Here is a 19,675-nt window from a genome sequence, read left to right as displayed (position 1 = left end):
ATCTGAGTAAATGAGATTCAGAAATACACAACAGTATGCGGAATTTCTGCGTTGCGCTCGTGTATGGTGAGGTAAGCTCTGCTCCGTGACATGACTAAACATGAAAGCTTTCATTTGTGTTGTCATAGAATGGGACATCACGCTTTGATGTGAAGCTGTTGTCACATCAAAGTCACATGGTTACTGTTGTTAGGCGACTGCTTTAAAATCACATTTAAGCTTCTTTCTTTCTCTTTTTTTGGGTGGGGATACTATAGACTTGCGAGAACCAGCAGATGACAGCAATGAAACTTCACGGATGCCAACTGTCATTAAAAGAGTGAAACGACAGACAAAGTGTATTAGTCCCTCCTATCTCCTTTCCTATCTACTTCTCCTTAACCACATAAATGTTTAAGCAGCGGCCATGATAAGGAGCTTTCAAATTCTCTACAAGCTGAGGAAAGGAAGCTCAATGTTTCCTTTGTATCCTCCTTTAGCTGAGGAAACTCAAACTTATGTAGCCTGTAACAAAGACGATGAGATAATGCAGCATTAAGTCTCCATCCCTTAACGTATAGAGAATATGAATATTCACTGTTCCTGGCGTGGTGAATTTTTAAAGCTCTTTTTTTCTGTGTGTGTGAAACAATTTCTTTACTATTTGACTTTAACCTGATTTTTAGTAGATTCATATTATTTGTGATATGAACATACTGAAGACAATTTATCAATTTATTTTTATTGCAAAATGTCCAAATTAACAGAATAAAAAACACATTTTTCTTAAAGGTATACAGGAGGATTTTCAGGAATTTTAGGAAAGAACCGCCCTCTCCACCGTTTGAAAAAAGTGCGCATGCGCAACGCTGTACCTGCTCCCGAGACGGAACGCCTACTAAAACGCGTGCGAGAGACATGCACGAGCCCAGTTCTCCTCGTGCACGCTCTGTTTACAAGTCATAAGTCAGCATCGCTCACATAAGCTCACTTTACAAGAAGATTTGCACCAGAGGGGGTGAAACTGTGTAAAAATGTCCGAGAATAATGCGTCGGGTCGGCCCCCGGCTTGATGAGGACCGTGTGGAGTGAGCTGCGCGCAGGGACGGGCACGTACGACGGGCTTACGTCATATATCACCAGAATGATTGACAGTTGGGAGGACCAGTTATTTTGATGATCCACCCGGAAGAAGAAAATCCTCTACTATACCTTTAAATAGAAACCCGTCTTGCTTCCTACATCTTCAACAGAACTCAGAATTTACTTAAAATTTTATAAATTAATAGAAAATAGCAAGCAGAGCATTCCTCTAATTATTCATATTTAGTGCAATAAGAAATGTGTAAACAGAAATTCTGTGGAAAGGTTCTAAACATAAAATATGTTCTTCCAAGTGAATGACAGTGGGCTATAGTTGAAGTAATATAGAAAAAAAGATTGAACTCATGAACTCAAAAGCTCAATGCTACATCATGTAAGGACAGCCTATTTTTCCATTTGTATTTATGTTGAGCTCTTGGTGCAGTGAGTTGTTTCAAAATGCTAAAAGTATTTCCCAAACTATAAGGGGCATGTCAAAACGCAATACAACAGCAAATAAGCCATTTTATTTAATTCTGCATAGCTTTCTCTATTTGGTTGCTTCATATTATTGGTATGGCCAACCAAAAAGAAAAAGTATGATTTATGATCCATAAATTAATTCAAAAAGGATTCACAAATAGCTTATAATAACGGCTACGATGTCTGCCTATTGTTTTTTTATTTATTTATTTATTTAATGTGAAAAACAGTGGAATGAGTAAATGGAAGCATTCTCAACTTTTTGGTTTTTCCGGACTCATTAATTTCCTTGTCCACGGATGGAGGTTATGATGAAGAAATTAACTCATTCAGAGAAAGAAACTTGTTTCACTGTGACGAACTCAGACTTTATTAGGAATGCCAACATTAGTTTTACATATACAATAAAAAGAGACCATACGTGCAGAACGCCTCAGAGACATTTCAGCTGCTCAGCATCATTTCTCTCACTGCTGTCCTCTCGTGACAATTCACAAACAATTTCTACACAACAAGAAGGAAAACATATCGCCGGGATTGAACTGAAGAAGATGCCCACATTTATAACAAAAATGCTTGGTTGTGTTGTCAGGATGTCAATACCCTCCTCCTCCTCTGTATCCTCCTCCTCCTCTGTATCCTCCTCCTCCGTAGCCTCCTCCACCTCCTCCGTAGCCTCCTCCACCTCCCCTATAGCCTCCTCCACCTCCTCTGTAACCACCGCCTCCTCCATATCCTCCTCCGCCTCTGTATCCTCCACCCCCTCCTCTGTAGCCTCCATATCCTCCTCTATAGCCTCCTCCTCCTCCTCCTCCTCCATCAAAGCGTCCCATCTTTGGAGGTCGTGGCCCATCTCCCATCCTGAAGGGAAACACAAGAGTTGATTTTAAATCAGACAGGGACGAATTGACGATTTCCAGAGATTCCCTCTATCAGAACTGAAACAGTACCTCTGGTTGCTGACCATCAGGTTCAGTCCACAAGCCGACGGTTTGGACACGAATCTGATGATGTTCAGGAGTCGTTCGTTAGTTTTGTCCATCTGTCTGATGTACTCCGGGTCTTTAGTCACCTCCACCACCAGAGCCTCCAGGGCCGCCCGCAGAGCCGCCACGCCCCCCGCCACCTCATGAGGGATCCTCAGTTTGATCCTGTGGTCATTCAATGTGAGAGATCAGCAATTTCTACTAATTTTCACCAATTTCAAGCTTCTAAAAAAACTAAGTGATAAGAATCCTGCATCTCACCAGTCATCAAGCTCGACAATGTCTCCGTTGGAGCTGATCTTCTTGCAAGCGAACAGTAACAGCTGCAGTGGGCTTGCCAGAGTCATACCTTTCGCCGAGATTGCCCGAGTTCGGATCTGAACACAAAGGGTGAAGAAGAATGAGACAGAAAAATCTAACAAAAAGAATAAAACAACGATAAGTGACTGTGTGGGATGAATAGCTTGTACCTTCTCGCTGAAGACAAAGAACGGGGAGGGGTAGGTCATATCGTGGCTGCTAAAGGGGCAGTTAACAGAGGATTTGTGAATGAGAGCATTGCGTCCCTCTGTGGTCAGGATCTTCCTCTTTTCTTTGTGGTAACAGACATTCGGGTATAAGCCAAAGGTCAGCAAGGAAACCACCAAGTCCAGGTTGTTATCTGGTCCCACATTGTTGAACATCTGCGTCAGCAGACACTCTGACAGAAAACAAGAAGATGATGATATAACCGAGTTCAGAGTCTGCATTAAATAGACAGCAGTGCAATTAAGCCCAGTGTTCACCACACAAAAAGTGCAGGGATGTTCTGGTACGGTTTGGGTTTCCACAACAAGCACTGTGGATGGTACCGAAATAACTGCTCCAAAGGTTGGTACTTTTCTGTCGCCCTTTCTTTGGGGTACTCAGGACAACTGAATAGGTCTGATTTCGAGGAGCTGTCTCCTGATTGGTCAGTGATTTTCTACATGCCCTCAATATTTTAATATCTCGGCTGTATGAATTCTCTGTTAACATATTCACTGGTTGTTTTTGCAGCGCAATTTTCACGTTGGTCCATGTGGCTGTAAAAAAAAAAAAAAAGAGTCAACAACTAGTGCAAAGCGGAGTATGTAAACAATAACAACAGAGGATTCATAAAGTCCAGATCTGTCGCCCCAGCTGAGATTACGGTTGTAACATCGCATATCTGCGGAGCTCTCAACCCCGCCTACTTTTTAACCCTACCTTCTGCAGAGGAAACGCGCAACAGATTTGGCTCTGGTGACGCTTTGCCGTACTGCTCCATTCCATCCTGGCACTTTCTGCGTGGTGGAAATTGGGATTTATAGATACCTTCAGGGAATCCAGTGTTGATCAGGATTTCTTTCAATTGGACTTTGGCCTCCCAGGTCATCCTCAGAGTGGACATGTTTAGACGTTTGTGCTCACAGAAGCGATTTTCTGCCTCCTCACCATTGATTCTGAGCAAGAAGATAAAGAGGTAATAGTTGAGAAGGCCCGTCTAGTTGTTTGTGAGCTATGAGGACAGAAAGATCTCAGGTTGAATAGTACTTTTTAATACAACGAAAATAGAACAACAGATCACATCATGCTCCTAAACAGATTTAGTCATGGTTTATCAGGTTTTACTCGTCATCAAAATGCACCTTACAAATGTGAAAGAACAATTGTAATAACGCACAGTTCAATGTGTCCTTCAGCAAATTAATAGGCAATTATCTCCCAGAGGATGGACAGAGACCCTGCTTCACCTACCTGACATCATCCCACGCCTGGAAGACAGACAGCAGTGCGACGTGATCAGAGAATCGATTGCCGGCAAAGTTTCTGTGGACGAAGCCGAGGCGTCTCCCTTCGCTAATGAAGGGCTCAGGGAAGCAGGAGGCAGCAGAGATGGTGCACATGGCGTCGCCAACACTACACACAGAAAAGACGAATTAGATGGACTTTGTAAAGGAAACAGGCGGAGGTTATGGGATCATTCAGCAGCTGGGTGCAAGAAGGACAAACTGACTGGAAGATGCATCCCATGATCATCATCTTGCCCAGACGAGGTTCGATGGGCATCTTAGCCAGAATCCGTCCAAGGGGGGTCAGCTCGTCGTTGGTGTCAAGGGCATCCAGCTCTGAAATAAAAACACAGAGCCACAATCAGATAAAAGCTTTTACATCACTTCTTAGGGAATAGATTGTAGAATCTCTATCCATCAAACTCCGCAATCTTGTGTTTGTTGAAGGCTGTTTAGACAATTAAAAAAAAAACCCAACATAAAAAGATCAAAGTGAAGCAAAGTGCCAGGATTGCCTCTCAGAGTGTGTTCAGCCTCGATAACTGCGTCCAGAGGCGGTGGCTCGATTGCCTTGGACAGGAAATGTCCGATGGCTCCGAGTCTCAGCAACTTGATGCTCAGGGCCACTTCGTGCAGCGGAGTCCTGAAGATCTCTGGAGTCATGTGAGTCTCGAGCCTGCAAGGACAAACGCGTACCCTTTAACACCCCAATGGAGTTGACAAGTCTGAGCGGAGTCAGCATCTTATGACGGCTGGTCGTACCTCTCGAATCGGGCGTGGCTGCACAGGTGGAAGCAAAAGCCCGGTCGCACTCGACCAGCTCGACCTTTCCTTTGTTCCAGGTTGGTTTTGGAAGCCCAGACGGTGGCATAGTTGGTCATATTGTTGTGGGAAGTGAAGAGCTTCACCTTCTGCCTGAGAAACAGCAAGGTTCAATCAGAGGAGGCCCGCTCACAGACGTCTCGGTTCGCAGCGGCTTTCACACTTACTTGCAAGAGTCGACGACATAGACCACGTCGTTGATGGTGATACTTGTCTCTGCGATGTTCGTGGACAGAATCACCTGAAACAGCAGAAGGCCGTTTAACTATCTCAGTAAAAAAAATCTCAGGAATGAAGACACAACGCTACACTGACGCTCCTTCAGAGGATTCATAGCACCGACCTTCGTGATGTTATCAGGAACGGGTTCAAACACCCTCCTCTGCTCTTCCCGGGGGATTTGAGAGTGGAGTGGCAAAATCTTGTACCGGTTACTCGCTGACGGATGAAACAGATGTTCATTAAAACTCAGCTTTTATGTTCAACAAGTAGGTTTGCAGCGAGAGCGCGAAACACGCAGTCCTACACCAGTGGTTCCACTTAAATGCAATTTAATCATAGAAAACACAAGCTTAATGAGACAAATAACCTCGCACCACGAGTAAAACACTTACGAAAATGTATGAAATATAACCAATAGCCAACCAGCCAATACAGATGATACCGATTAAACATTTTCTTAAATGCAGGCTTTCCTGAAGTCTCCCATTCACACAGCATGGATCTTTGTGTACGTCATGAACTCAGGACATGACATGCTGGAACAACTGGACAATTTCCATCATAGTCCACTGCCACTGCTTACAAAAGTGTGGGTTGGTCTCCAGGTGCCTCTGCATGGAGTAGATGAGATTCCAGCCGGGCAGGAAGATGAGCACGGCTCCGGCGACCTGCAAAGTCTCAATGTACTTCAGCAGAGCCTCCACCAGCTCGAAGGACGTCTCCTTCTCGTTGATCTGAGCCATGGAGCGCTTCGTGTCAACCGTGTAGTCCGGCCCACAAATGAGGTTACAGTTGGTCTGCAGAGGAAAAGACACAGGCCAAGCTGAGAGGTGAACTTTTGTGCCTCAATTAAAACATGAAATGCAGAGAAGGGATATATTGCTGACAATTTAGAGGCTCCTGCCCGGAAAAAAAGGTCTTACGTCATCATCTCCTCCCTCCTCGTCTTTGTCCTTCTTCTTACGGTCCATGGGTGGAGGGACAAAGTTGGTCATTTGGATGCAGTCCTCCAGGAAATATTCTGAAAAGAAAGAAATGGTTTTCTGACGTTCTCCTCCTGCCCTCGACTCAACCTGACTTCAGATACCAGACTAAAGGCCACTATGTTGGTGATCTCAGTTGGCAACTCCGTGTCTGTGTGCTCCTCCACACTATTGCCCCCCCCCCCCCCCCCCCCCTGAGTGTACTGGACTGACAGAAGGTTCTGGTTTTGTTTGAGCTCACCTTGAACGGGGAAGGTGCGTCCGAACACCTCGATGATGGGGCAGTTGAAGAAGTACTCTCTGAACATGGCGGTATCGATGGTGGCTGACATGAGGATGATGCGGACCTCTGGGAAAGCCTGGACCACATCTCTGAGGACCACCATCAGGAAGTCAGTCTGTGAAAAAAAAAAAAAACACGTGGAAAGGAGTGAACATGGCTGCAGCGGCCCCTGCCGGGACTTGTTTTAAAAGCTTGCGAGTCTTCAAGACTTGTTGAATGAACTCACATTGATGTCTCGCTCATGGATCTCATCAACGATCACATGACTGATGCCCCTGATTCCTGCTTCAAGCTTTCGCAGAAGAACACCTGTAAAGCAAATAACCATACGTGCAATGCCATCAGGGAGATATTACAGATCCCCCCCCCATACCCTGAATATATTTGTCTTTCTAATTTATCATTTGATAATTATTTGGTTTTACATATCTTTTCGAAAATTTGATAATGTTAATTTTGTCTTGTTTTACCTCTTGAAAAAAATGTTTGAAAATTTTGTTTAAAACAAAATCATGCATTCAACTTTTTTGTTTGTAAACGTACCGACGGTGCAGAAAAGGACACTGGCGTGGGGTCGAGGGAGGACGGACTCGAAGCGGACGCTGTAGCCGCAGCTTTTCCCCAGATCTTCTCCTCTCTCATAGGCCACTCGCTCGGCCACAGAGACTGCACTGATCCGCCTGGGCTGCAGAGACAATGAAGGTCTTTAACAATAATAATAATTTTATAAATATTCCCAGGTTTATAAAAAATAAATAGAACAGAAAGAATAAGCTACAAAAAATGAAGCTGTTCACCTCCTTAGATTTCTCTTTATTTCAGAGCAAAGAAGTGAGGATATTGTAAAAACATACTCATTAAACTAAATTTCCCACAACATTTTTGCATTAAAAAAATGAACTGCTATGGTGATTTTGTTTTTCTACCAACCTCAACTGGGTAAAATCAATTTCTACATCAGCACTTAGCTGCAATCAGCTGGATCTCAGCATTGTATCATGTCTTGACAATCTCAAAAAGTAGCTGCAACCAAAGGGCAAATACAGAACTATTACTTTTAATTAAAAAAAAAATGTGTTTACAAATTTTACACTTTACCTGGGTGACCACAATGTTACAATCGGCCGCATGGCCTCCCTTGATGAAGCGGTCGAGGATGTACTGAGGGACCTGAGTGGTTTTACCGCAGCCCGTTGCTCCTCGGATGATCACCACAGGGCTGTTGTCAACGGCCGCCATGATCTCGTTCTCAAAGTGTTTGACGGGCAGCTGCTCGCGTTCCGACAGAATCTGAGCGAACGGACATCTGCAGTGAACACTCAGTCACACAGTGAACAAGGCAGAGGAACACAAGTGTTGTGAGAGAGGCGCTGTACTGACCCCCTGCAGATTGGTGTCGTGTTCAAGTTGGTACATCAGCTCGCTCTGCAGGTCGTTGCTGATCTGCTCAGGGGTGCACTGCAAGGGTGAAAATGGAGGATTTAACATCTTCGCACCGAGTTCTCTTTGAATAAAGTAGAGATGACTAGACAATATCTAGGTCAAAGTCAGTTGTTATAACATCAAGAAAATCAAACAAAAAAAACTACATTGTCGTCATTTAATTCTGGAAATATAAAAAAAAAAACAAGCCTTTTTCTTTCACAACTGTGGTGGTAAATATCAATTTGAAATGAAACCATATCAAAAGATTTTAGTTATGAAAATTAAGGATGTTCCATGTCTGTTTTTTTCAGTCACTCACAAAGGCCAACGGTCCTTCGTCGATGTTGCTGCTGGTCCAGGGGTTCCAGTTGACCTGCGGCGGTGACCACGGAACAACACCGGCTGTGCTCTGACGCTGTGATGGCTCGAAAGTCGCCATTTTCCCCTGAACCAGGGACACTGGGCAGCTGGGGTCCGTGGGCTGGACGACACAAATTTTGCGTTGGACTGTATGAACACTCATGAACACCAATTAAATCCCATGTCGAAAAAACACTTTCGAGGGTCTCTGACGGTCAGATTGACATGCTCTGCATAAAGGTGGAAAACATTTGCAGGAACGCTGTAATTCAGTTCTGTACGACCCTAGTTTTTATCAAACGCAGCACCAGAGGGGGCTTCATTCACCGGCGTGATATCACTACTATTAGGAATAGGTGTGTTACTACGTGCTGATCGCCGTATGACTCACAGGTGGAGCAATATGAACTCCAAGCTCCTGGACCACAGAAACCAGCTGCTGCTGGAGGTCTGGAGACACGTTGACGTCAAACGCCTCCAACTGGACACAAAGCAAAACAACAAGAGAGTCACAAACCCCTTCCACTTTGGCCACCAGGCAGGCAAAACCATTGTCAGTTTCTGAGTTTTGCACTGCGTCTGAGCTTGTCTATGCATTACAAGAGCAGAGTCGGACCTCTTCGGGGGTTTTTCCACCATAAAGAACCAGGTGCTAGTTCGGCGCCAGGGCCAGATTTAGCGCCTGTTCTTTGTCAAAGAACTGGTGCAGCAAATTTTCTCATTCGTTGTTGTTGTGCACCAGGGAATAATACAAGTTTTCTAAATGCACAAACTTTTATCAGAATGCTTAAAAAGCTGAAAACAGCTCAAATGAGTGTTTTGTAACATACAGTTTCTCCTTCTTTCTTCTTGGTGATTCCAGAGTAGGGCTCGATGACTCCCAGGTGATATAGCTGCCGGACCAGAGACAGAGCGCAGGACTGTGCGGCCAGTTTCTTATTGGAGCCGTGCTCCCGACCGGTGATCCCTGCGTGCACACGTACACACACACACACGTACACACCTGACGATACTGCCATTTACCTTTTGTGCCACTCAAAAGTTGCACCTGACCACAGACTCCAACTTAACATCAAAACAACAGCAGATACGCATCATATATCCTTACTTCTGCCGAGCTGTTTCACAAACAGCTGCATCTCGGCGATGAAGCTCCTGCGGATACAAAACACAGCGTCACTCTCTGCATCCGCCGAAAACCAAAGGGACGTTTTCCATTTGGAAGTGCTTGCACTCACCTGCTGTGGTGGCAGGAAGAAACCTGTATGTTTTTCTGCCAGACTTTTGAGTTTTTCTTTTCTTTCTTTCTTTTTTTTTTTGACCCGGCTTTGACCCGGGATTCTCCCTCAGCCGCTTTCTGCCCTGCGGTGAACAGCGAGACCAGAAATCACAACCAGACTCCACTGAGCCCCTTGAGCTGCACCCATGGGGCAACTTTAGTGCACCTAAATGCTGCCCCATGTCTTCCTTCAGTGTAGTTGTGAGTTCTGGTGCCACCGCCATGCTACCTGGCAGAGCCTTGAATGCACTGCCTGAATCTTGGCTTCACAAATCTGCATCAGTCGAACGCCGATGTTACTTTGATCGGTCAATCAGCTCTGTTAAAACTTGGCCGTTCAAATGATTGTTATCTTAAGGAGACTTGTCTGGATTTCCTCTCTCTGCGCTTCGGTAGATCAGTGAGAGCTCTCGGGTGTGGCCGACACACTCCGGAGGTCTCTTGGTTTATGTCAGTCCAGCAGAAAAACAAACAGCGACATCCCCAACACCAAGTGTGAGACTTCCAACTACAACTCTGCGGTGCGACACACGCCAGCTGTGTCACAGTAAGACCGGGGGCAGGAGGGGTATCGCAGAAAAGAGGTGAAAGAAGGATGACAGGAAATACATGGGAAGAATGACACAGCCAGTGTGTGATGCCCTTAAGAACAGGTTTGAATCAATGTCACAGTGAAGACAATTTCAATCAAGACAGAAAATGTAAGGCGAGCAACATCAGAACTTCCTGTATTTTATTGAAAGTAATAGCTGTCCTTCCTTCACCACAGAGTCCAGATCAGCCTGACTTTTTTTTTTCCAGTGTAAAATGTTTCGCTTTATGAACCGATAAAGTTACTACATTCAAGTGATCTTTTCAGAAGGATTGATCCTGTAATAATGTCCAAAAATTTCTATTTTTTTGTTTGTTAAAAAAAAGCAGCGGGTCCTCCTTTCCTCTCTTTCAGAGGAAATCTATTCGGACTATATTTTAAGGATTAGACATAGATGAAGGCTTTATAAACACAGATACCAAGATCACGGTTCACAAGTTCACGGTTGTGCGTGGACTTCAGTCCTAACTACAAAAACTGAAACGGTAGACAGGATCTGGCTGAAGAGTTACAGGCAGTACAAAAGCCTCTGACCTGTTGTGGTCCGGTCCCACTTGGCTGTACTTATACTCAGCCGTGGTTTTCTCCTTTTGGAAGAACTGGTTCAGACGGGCTTTTGCATTCTCCAGAGTCCAGTTACCATGGAGATTAGCGTTCAGATCCACCTCCTCTGACTCCAGAGTCTATAAACGACATTCGGACAAAGCACAGGGGGTCATCATGGATGCAGCACTTTGAGTCACACTTAATTAAAAGTATTGTACAAATAACACTTATTACCATCATTGTTTCACATAAAGGGAATACTTTCATCCCAGCTTCTTGTTTATTTTCTGCTACTTTTCTCATTTGTTCATATTAGAAATGTTGTATGATTTACTTCAATTACAATTCAGGACATTCAACAAGCTGTTTCAGAAACATTAAACTTAGCAATCTTACATTAAACGGGTATTTATTAGAAAAGTTGGAAATAAATATCTTTTGGCCCTGAATGTTATGAACTAGTGTTGAGCTGTGTTTCTCACCGCCTGTGCTTCTTGCTCATCTCTCTTGGTGTAGTACTCCTTCAGGTTGGCTCCTCTGTCCCATTGAGCTCCCCCACCTCCACCTCCTGAATAACCAAGTCCCGTCACTCCAGGAACTGGGCCGCTGCTGCCTCCCTGCTCTGAAAAACAAAGATTGTTGTCATATTAATACATGCGAATGAGAGCTGTCACTGCTCCTCTCAGCCAGACCAGACTTTGCATTTAACGTGTGACAAGTACAATCCTTCCATCACCTTGCTCAGCTTTCACAACAAGGTGAGGAGGTAGAGGACCATGAGAAGGAAGATTTCCAAAACTGCCGTTATCTGCTTCAGCATCAGGTGCATCTGCGTCGGGAGCGCTCACCTGTATAGGACACATTCCTGAATATTAGCTGGAGCCACAGTGTCACGACTTGGTAAATATGTATTGATGAAACTGGCAGCATTAGTAAAATGACTTGAATCGATTATTTTTTGATAGACAGAAACAGGTGTTATTCTCAAAAATTCAATATAGGAACAATAAAGTGCCATATTACTTAATATGGGAGTCAGCAGATAATTACATGAACATCAAATAATAAGGTTAGAACCCAGAATTTACCTGGTAGTATATGAAAAGCTTGCACTATGGCACTATCTGCCACAGACACTGCTGTGTCATCTGATTTTTTTTCATGATTACTGCAATCAAATATTTCTTGTTATTTTTAAAAGGAATTAGAGGGGGTTTCTATTCATGCATTGTGTCTGAGGTGAAATAATAACTTTTTATATTTCTGTGTGTGAAGGACAAGTGAAACCCCTACATCTCAATGGATTCAAAAGTCATTAAATCTTCATCCATCCCTATATTCCCCCCAAAAAAGACGAAAAACCAAAATGACATGCTGACCCCAAGAGCTGGAACCTCAGCTGCATTCATTTGCCCTATTCGAACCAGATAATTTACAAAATCCCTGGCAGCATTGGTCTGAGCATCCTTCTTGTTGGTGGAGTTTCCCATCCCGGTGTAGTTGAAGCTCTCGACTCGGACCTACACAGAAGAGAGGCACAGAGTTGGTAAAAAGTGAGATGGTGAAAAGTTGGTACTCACTGGAATAGGTCGAGCACTCAGTTCACTGACCTCACATATAAACTTCTGCCTGTTCTTGTTTCCTGCAGCTCGGATGTCATAGTTGGGAGTGAGCTTCTTTTTCCCACACCAAGCATACAAGAAGTTTTTGATGTCCGCCATGGTGGACCCACAGGAGGGGCAGTTCCCTCCTCTGTCGGCCCTTTACACTGAGAAATGATACACTCCCATCAGACATCTACAAAATGAATCAGGCCATTGGTTTAGGTGTCCAGAATGTAACAGCATTCATTCTAGGAAAGGGGACTTGTGGATTAAATTGACATTTGCAATGAAAATTATAGCACAGAAAAAACATGTCAAGTGAAATAAATAAACACACGCGCAGGAGTGTGCAGACCGGTATTGCGCTCAGTGTCCCTCTGGAGTAAGACAAACGATCGTTAGATAAAAATGTGTTGTTACCGTGACCGGAGTCAATCAGACAGCACGCTAACGCTCGCTTGCGTACGGCCTCGCGCGGAACGTTTCATGCAAAAGCTGCATTCCATCTCACACACACCAGTCAAACCGAGTAAAATGCACAAACATATTTATACCCACAATGAGAGCAGTGAAAGATCATAAAAGCTGCAAAGTTGTGCACCGGAACATACTCATCATCACCGGAAGAGCGAAAGTGACCTTGTTTTTGTTTGACAGCACCCCCTTCAGACCAGGCGGGATATAGCAAGTGATCTTCTTCTTCTTCTCCTTCTCCTTCTTCTTCTTCTTTAATTTATTGGCGGGTTGCAACCAGCTTTCAGATGCATACCGCCACCAACTGTACATAAGTGTGTAGCGCCAAACGTCTACCTTTATATTACGCCTTTTAGCAAGTGATCTCCATCATTAACCTCATATGAACAACTCGTGTCGTCACGGTTCAGCTTGAACCGCGTCACGGTGTAATGGTCTTGTCTTAAGAAGGAGTTGCTCCTTCAATATCAACACGAGAATGTAATCCCTCAAAATTATGAATTATAAAATAATTATAAAAGTAACGGACAAAGTAATCCCCAAATATACATGAAACATATATATTATACTCCGGTACACAACTAATGGGAACTGAAATCCATCAGCATCATACAAATATATCAAATTCATTATACGAGACTGTGCCAATGTCTTACATAAAGAAAAGAAAACATTTGAAGGTGAAAGTTTCTTCAATGCTATAGAAAGGACTTACTGTTTCAAGTTCAATACACATTTTCAATTCAATACATTTCTCAAAATTAGTAATCACAAAGTTACCACCAAAATATACATGAAACATGGAAACTATCTTGCAGTCCACAACTAATGTAAACAAATCCTTCATCAACACACCATTGTAACAAATTATTTATGCAGGTGATATATTCATGAATCCAATCAGCTTTTTTGGTGTCTAAATTGTTGCTTTTCCAGATGGTTCTAGGCAATTAACTACATTAAATTGAATTAATGAGTTGACATTAACTATTTTTCATCATTGACTTTTGTCATCTGTGAACTTAAGGTGTGATTCTGTGGTTCCATGGTGTCATGGTTCACACTTTGGCTATAATGGTGATTCAGCACTGACTCTTAATAGTTGTAATATTTTTTTCTGAATATCAATCATGATGATATGCTTATCTACTAAAGTACTAACGTCATACAAAGTGAATCACTATGGCGTAGCTATATGGACAACTACATAAAACATATCAACTGACACTCGATTGACATCTGATTCTTTGTGTGAGTGGAGCACCACTGAAGTGTGGTTCCATGGTGTAATGGTTAGCACTCTGGACTCTGAATCCAGCGATCCGAGTTCAAATCTCGGTGGGACCTGGTTTTTGAAATAGTACAATACATTCAAATCCCTTATCTTACGTACTGTTGCTACTTCGCATGAAATGGAAATTATTCTATAAGTCACAAACACGTGGCGTCAACCAGCAAAGTCCATGTCTGCAGTAACACTCCTTACCGCTGGGTGGCGGTAAAGCTCCACTTCCGGTCAGACTATCTGCAGAGGAAGAAGCGGCGAAAACTTGTATTTGCAGGAAGAAGGAGCCACAACTTTCACAATTTATGTTTTAGCTTTTTCTACGCAGTCATAGATAAACTCCGGGGCTTCTCACACGTGTCCGTCGTTCCAGAAATCAAGATGTTTAACAGACAGACGAGCTTGTGGATGGGAGATGTAAGTTGTGGATGCTTGTTCGTTAGCTTAGCCGCGAGGCTAGCTCGGTTATGAAGTTAGCTCCGTAACGTGTCCAACGTGCTTTAAAACCGGACACGAACTTCACTACCAGACATATAATCTCAGCGACTTCGCTGTAACGTTATATCATAAGGTCAAATAGTCACAGAACGTGTGCAGTTCAGTGTTTTGGATCTTGAAAGCAAGTAGCAAGGGTTAGCTCACCCGCGTGCCCGCACACATCTTCACCCTTATTTCAGTAATCACTTCGTAAATGTCCAAGACCACATGTCACATATCATGATCTCAAAACTCAACAACATTGCCCATCTTGTGCAGCCTTCCTATGACCACTGCATTCATTAATGCCCTATAATGCCCACCACTGTGGACTCCAGATACATCTATCTTGAGTTAAACATTTATAAGATGTATATCAATCCCAAGCAATACCCACATTTTTTCATACTAACGGTCCACTATCAGATGATAATCTCCCACTGCTGCTAGTTTAGTGTTGAAATAAACCAACACTTGAATGAAAAATGTTGTTGTTGTTGTTTCTCAACAATTTTCTCTTTGCTTTGCAATATTGTTTTTTTTTCTCTTTTCCGATCAAACGTTTGTGCATACCATACGTGAACAATGCCTTTTTATGTGCAGTTGGATCCATATATGGATGAGAACTTCATCAAACAAGCTTTCAGTGCTATGGGAGAGTCGCCGTTTGGAGTGAAGATCATCACTCACAGAATAACAGGGTGAGCACGTCTATTCTCAGCCCAACCTGCAGTTAACATAATGGTTTAAAAGTGATATTGCCTAGTATTTAAAATGTTACTGTAGTTTGTCTTTTCTTTCACTGGGTCTGTGTTTGGTAGACTGGCCCATGTCATAAAATTAGCTTGTTAAAAATACAGTTTGTTTAAATCATGTGAATACTGGAGCTTAAAATAGTATTTTAAAGTCTTTCAGTCTAAATTATGTCCAGTTATGTCTAAATTATGTCCAAAAAAAATGTCTGTGTGTATTCCCCTCCAGAGTAGGAAAAAAAACTGGGGTATTTTCATCATAATTTTCCACGCATTGAATAAAACCTTCCATCCCCACATGTCCTCAACCTCTCTGTCCTCTTGTGCAGTGGTTCAGCAGGTTACTGCTTTGTTGAGCTGGCCGATGAAGCGAGTGTGGACCGCTGCGTCCAAAGGCTCAACGGAAAACTGGTTCCTGGATCAAACCCGGTCAGTCTTGTAGAGTCATTGCAAAAATACAAACTCATATCAAACATTTAAAAATAAATGCATTCAATATTTTTTTTTTTCTAATAAACATATGATCATTATTGACGATTTGTCTCCGCCTTCCTTCTTTTTTCAGAACTAGATTTATGTTATCAAGCAGTGTTCAGTTGTTGGTTTGACTGGATAGTGGAGCTCAACTTGTCTTGGTCTTGCTTTAAGTCAGACACAACAGTTTTGAAGGCTTGATAAGCAGTTGTTGTTATTTATACTCTTTTTGCCCTTTAGTTGAACAATGTTAAAACATACCAGATCTCCTAAAAGGCTAAAAGCAAATCTGCTTGATGGCCTTATGACGTCAACCAAATGAAGCAACAGATTTTCAGTCTGGTGTAATGTGTGAGCTTTAGCTGTCTACCGCTCAGTTTGAAACGCTGTCCGCACTGTGGGCCGGCCAAGCTGCTGGGCTCCTCTGTTCACCGGCCTCTTGTCTGCTGCTGAAGGTGGCTCAGAAGCAGCTTGTACATGAATGCACTTTGTTTGAAGCTGGTGAATAGAGTCTCTGGTAACTAACTGAGGAATGGGCTAAAGGCTGGTCTGGGTGGTGGAGGTATGTAAACCCAAATAACCTCAACCATAGTTACTCCACTCTCTTATTCCAGCAATACGAGTGTCGCACCGCACGTCTCTGCTCGGCTCAGTGTTTCTCTTTTCTCTCTGTGCAGCCCCGGAAGTTTAAGCTAAACTATGCCACCTATGGGAAACGGCCAGAGGCAGGGTAAGCTCATATGGATATTTTTCACTTTTGTGCCTAATTGAAACCTCTCCATGTAAACTGTGTAGATCTTTCACGAGTTGTTAAAGTGTGGGAGGAAATTGTATTCATTGGAAATATGTTTCTACTTTATATAGTCTGTAATGCTCGTTATTATTACTCAAAATTGTATTGAAACTACTTGTCTACTTTTGTATTCCCTAATTTGTAATGAAATAATTGGAATTATTTCTTTCATGATTTAACCAAAGATTGTTTGGCCCACCTCAAACCATCTAAAAAAATGTCTTGTCCGTGTTGCTTCCCTCAGCCCGGAGTTCTCAGTGTTTGTGGGCGACTTGGCCGCCGAGGTCGACGACTTCCAGCTGCATCAGGTTTTTAAGAAGTACCCTTCCTGCAAAGGAGCCAAAGTAGTCACAGACCAGTACGGATACTCCAGGTACGTTAATTCACTGAAGAGAACCGAGCACTTCTGTTTGACATGAGAATGTTTTTAAATGGTTCTAAAATGAATGTTTAAATGTTTTTTTTTATATTAAATGATGATCTCTAAATTGTTTCCTGTTTTTTTTTTTGTAATAATTGTTTGGATAGCAGTGCTTATGGATGTTGACCACCAGTGCATCTTCATCTATTTTCACGAAAGAACAAAAGGCTGAAGAACTGTTTTCTTGCCGTCTTATGCTGAAACTATTGTTTTCCCCATATAGGCTAAGCAAGAGCAACTCACAATTCAAGTGATGCTACCTCATGTTAAAAAGTAAAACAACAAGTTTCAGTTCTACCATAATAATACCCATTATATTCTGTTTCTCATTATAAGTGGCTATTAAATGCCAAGTACGGAGCCTGCGTTGGTGTGCAGAGGAGGTGTGACTGTGCTTTGACTTGCAGAGGCTACGGTTTTGTCAAGTTTGGGGAGGAGAGCGAACAGAAGAAGGCGATCGAGGAATGCCAGGGTACGATGCTGGGAGGGAAGCCACTCAGACTCAGTATCGCCGTAGCCAAGAGGTGAGATGCAGACAGAAAACAGCTAATCAAAACAGGTGCGCGAGTGGAAAGCCGGACTCCACCCATTGACGTTCCCCTGCGCTCCTCGTTCCGCAGCCAGAAGATGAGCACCTACCACGGTGGCCAAGGGCAGAGTTTCCCCGGCAACTACAACCAGACGCAGTCCGGTTACTACGGCAGCCCTGGTGTTGGGGGTCAGGCGGGCTACTACTCTCAGTGGGGGGGCTACGACCAATATGGCGGCTACAACACCGGTTATAACAGCGGCTACAATCCCGGTTATAACACTGGCTACAACTACAACTACGGGCCCTATGGATACCCCCCGCCCGGCCACATGGTGCCCCCCCCTCCCATGGGGATGCCCCCCATGTCCACTGACACACCCGGAGCTGCAGAGGTGAAGGAAGCATGCACACACACACACACACACACACACACACACACACACACACACACACACACACACACACACACACACACACACACACACACACACACGCACGCTAAGCGGAAAGCAAAGAGATTAATTCATGATCCTTGTCCAACAGGGCCAGGAGGACGGGGAGGACGTCGAGGAGGATAATACCGAAGGTGAGAGTTTCAGTGGAATGACATGTAATTGGGTTGTGATCTTTTGCAAACAGTCTTAAAAATCGAAAGTAAGTGACAATCTCTTCAAAATGTAACACTCAGTACCAAATATTTTTTTTCCCCTTACACAGAGGCCATCTCTGAATGTGACATCGAGGTGTGGAACAAAGACTTCATGCATCGCAGCGAGGAGCTCTATGACGCCATGATGGGCTGTCAATGGGAGTCTTTAGACGCTGAAATCTCCGTCCCCTCTCTCTCTTGATGCCCTGTTTTTAAATCTTCTCTCTCACCCTTCACTTTTTAATGATTTTATATATATATAAATATATATATTCCCTACGACCAGCTCGAGATGACTGCGTTTGTTCCTCACCAAGCGAAGGTGCCAGCTCGTGATCAGATGCTTACAAACTCCCACTTGTTTGCCATGTTGGCAACGTGGATGTTCGTCGGTATTCAATGAACTTGATGTCCGTCTTGATTGCAGCAGTTACTTGGATGAAGTGCCGGAGCTGCAGTGTCCCAAGGTCAATGTCCTGTGTTGTGACTATTTAATGTCATTGAGAAGAAAAAAAAAAAAACATAGCGCTTTTATTTTTTTTATTGTGTCATGATACTGACTTTGCCATTTCCCTCAATTAGCCCCCAAATTTTATCTTGTAAAGATAAAACACTATGCCTTTATGATGTTTTAAAATGTCTCTCCTGTCGGTCCAGGGAAGCCTTTTGAATAATTTTGTACAGACAGGATGTCACTGTTCATTTTTTTTTTTTCTTTAAATGAAGGACTTTCCTCTTTTTTTTCCTGCCTGATAACTTTTATCAAGATTGATTGTTGGTTTGTGCAGAATTGTTCAGTTCAACTTTACCAGAAAACAATCAAATGGAAATGTTATTTATCTCAATGTGTTTGTGTGTAATTGCTGAATGGTACAACCTGTCAACACGTGCGGGTGCTGTGAAACTGCCTGGACGATGTGAGGCTGTAAGCTGCTGTTTGATGGCTGAAATTTTGTACATATTTGTGGAGACATTTTATGAATAAAACTATTATAGGAGAAAATCAGTCTCTTGTGACAATATACGTTGTCTATTATTTATTATGTGGACTCGGTTTCATTATATAGACTAGAGTATGAGCAGTGTTTGCCAGTAAAATTCAGTGTTCCTCTTTAAATGTACACTGAAAGCTTGTCAGTCCAGCACAGCAAACCGACAACCAAGTGCATACTGGGATTTACACCAACAATCCGTGAAAAGTTTAATTAACCTCAAATACAATTTCTTTTGTAGAAACTGTAGAGTAAATACAGATGAGCGAATTGACTTGATACTACATGTATCCACCTATTTATAGTTTGAGTCAAAAATGTTTATTTGCCTCAAATTGAGGTAAATTAAATGTTGGTATTGAAGTGTTAATGGGTAGTTGATGAAA

General features: G+C 43.1%; 2 protein-coding genes across 2 annotated transcripts; one reads left to right on the top strand and one right to left on the bottom strand.

The window, feature by feature from the left end:
• Positions 1-1,908: 1,908 nt before the first annotated feature.
• Positions 1,909-13,051, bottom strand: dhx9 (DEAH (Asp-Glu-Ala-His) box helicase 9). Its single transcript, XM_080504016.1, has 28 exons — positions 12,999-13,051; positions 12,447-12,604; positions 12,216-12,356; positions 11,573-11,684; positions 11,319-11,458; positions 10,825-10,973; positions 9,528-9,574; positions 9,250-9,386; positions 8,811-8,900; positions 8,379-8,540; positions 8,015-8,092; positions 7,733-7,924; positions 7,178-7,319; positions 6,861-6,943; positions 6,593-6,749; positions 6,292-6,389; positions 5,952-6,165; positions 5,490-5,584; positions 5,314-5,387; positions 5,087-5,239; positions 4,840-5,000; positions 4,549-4,660; positions 4,290-4,451; positions 3,867-3,994; positions 3,002-3,231; positions 2,793-2,908; positions 2,496-2,696; positions 1,909-2,406 (listed from the first exon to the last, which is right to left on the bottom strand). Exons 2-28 carry the CDS (start codon positions 12,555-12,557, stop codon positions 2,142-2,144), a joined length of 3,750 nt encoding a protein of 1,249 aa, XP_080360142.1. The 5' UTR covers positions 12,558-12,604; positions 12,999-13,051; the 3' UTR covers positions 1,909-2,141.
• A 1,391-nt stretch (positions 13,052-14,442) lies between these two features.
• Positions 14,443-19,279, top strand: trnau1apb (tRNA selenocysteine 1 associated protein 1b). The gene is made up of 9 exons (XM_080502863.1): positions 14,443-14,616; positions 15,280-15,377; positions 15,758-15,857; positions 16,580-16,632; positions 16,940-17,068; positions 17,524-17,640; positions 17,737-18,040; positions 18,192-18,234; positions 18,366-19,279. Exons 1-9 carry the CDS (start codon positions 14,581-14,583, stop codon positions 18,497-18,499), a joined length of 1,014 nt encoding a protein of 337 aa, XP_080358989.1. The 5' UTR covers positions 14,443-14,580; the 3' UTR covers positions 18,500-19,279.
• Positions 19,280-19,675: the final 396 nt, after the last annotated feature.

This window comes from Blennius ocellaris, assembly GCF_963422515.1.
Source record: "Blennius ocellaris genome assembly, chromosome: 10".
Classification (NCBI taxonomy): domain Eukaryota; kingdom Metazoa; phylum Chordata; class Actinopteri; order Blenniiformes; family Blenniidae; genus Blennius; species Blennius ocellaris.
Note: the sequence above shows the minus strand (reverse complement) of the source record. Positions and strands in the feature narration are given on the sequence as shown.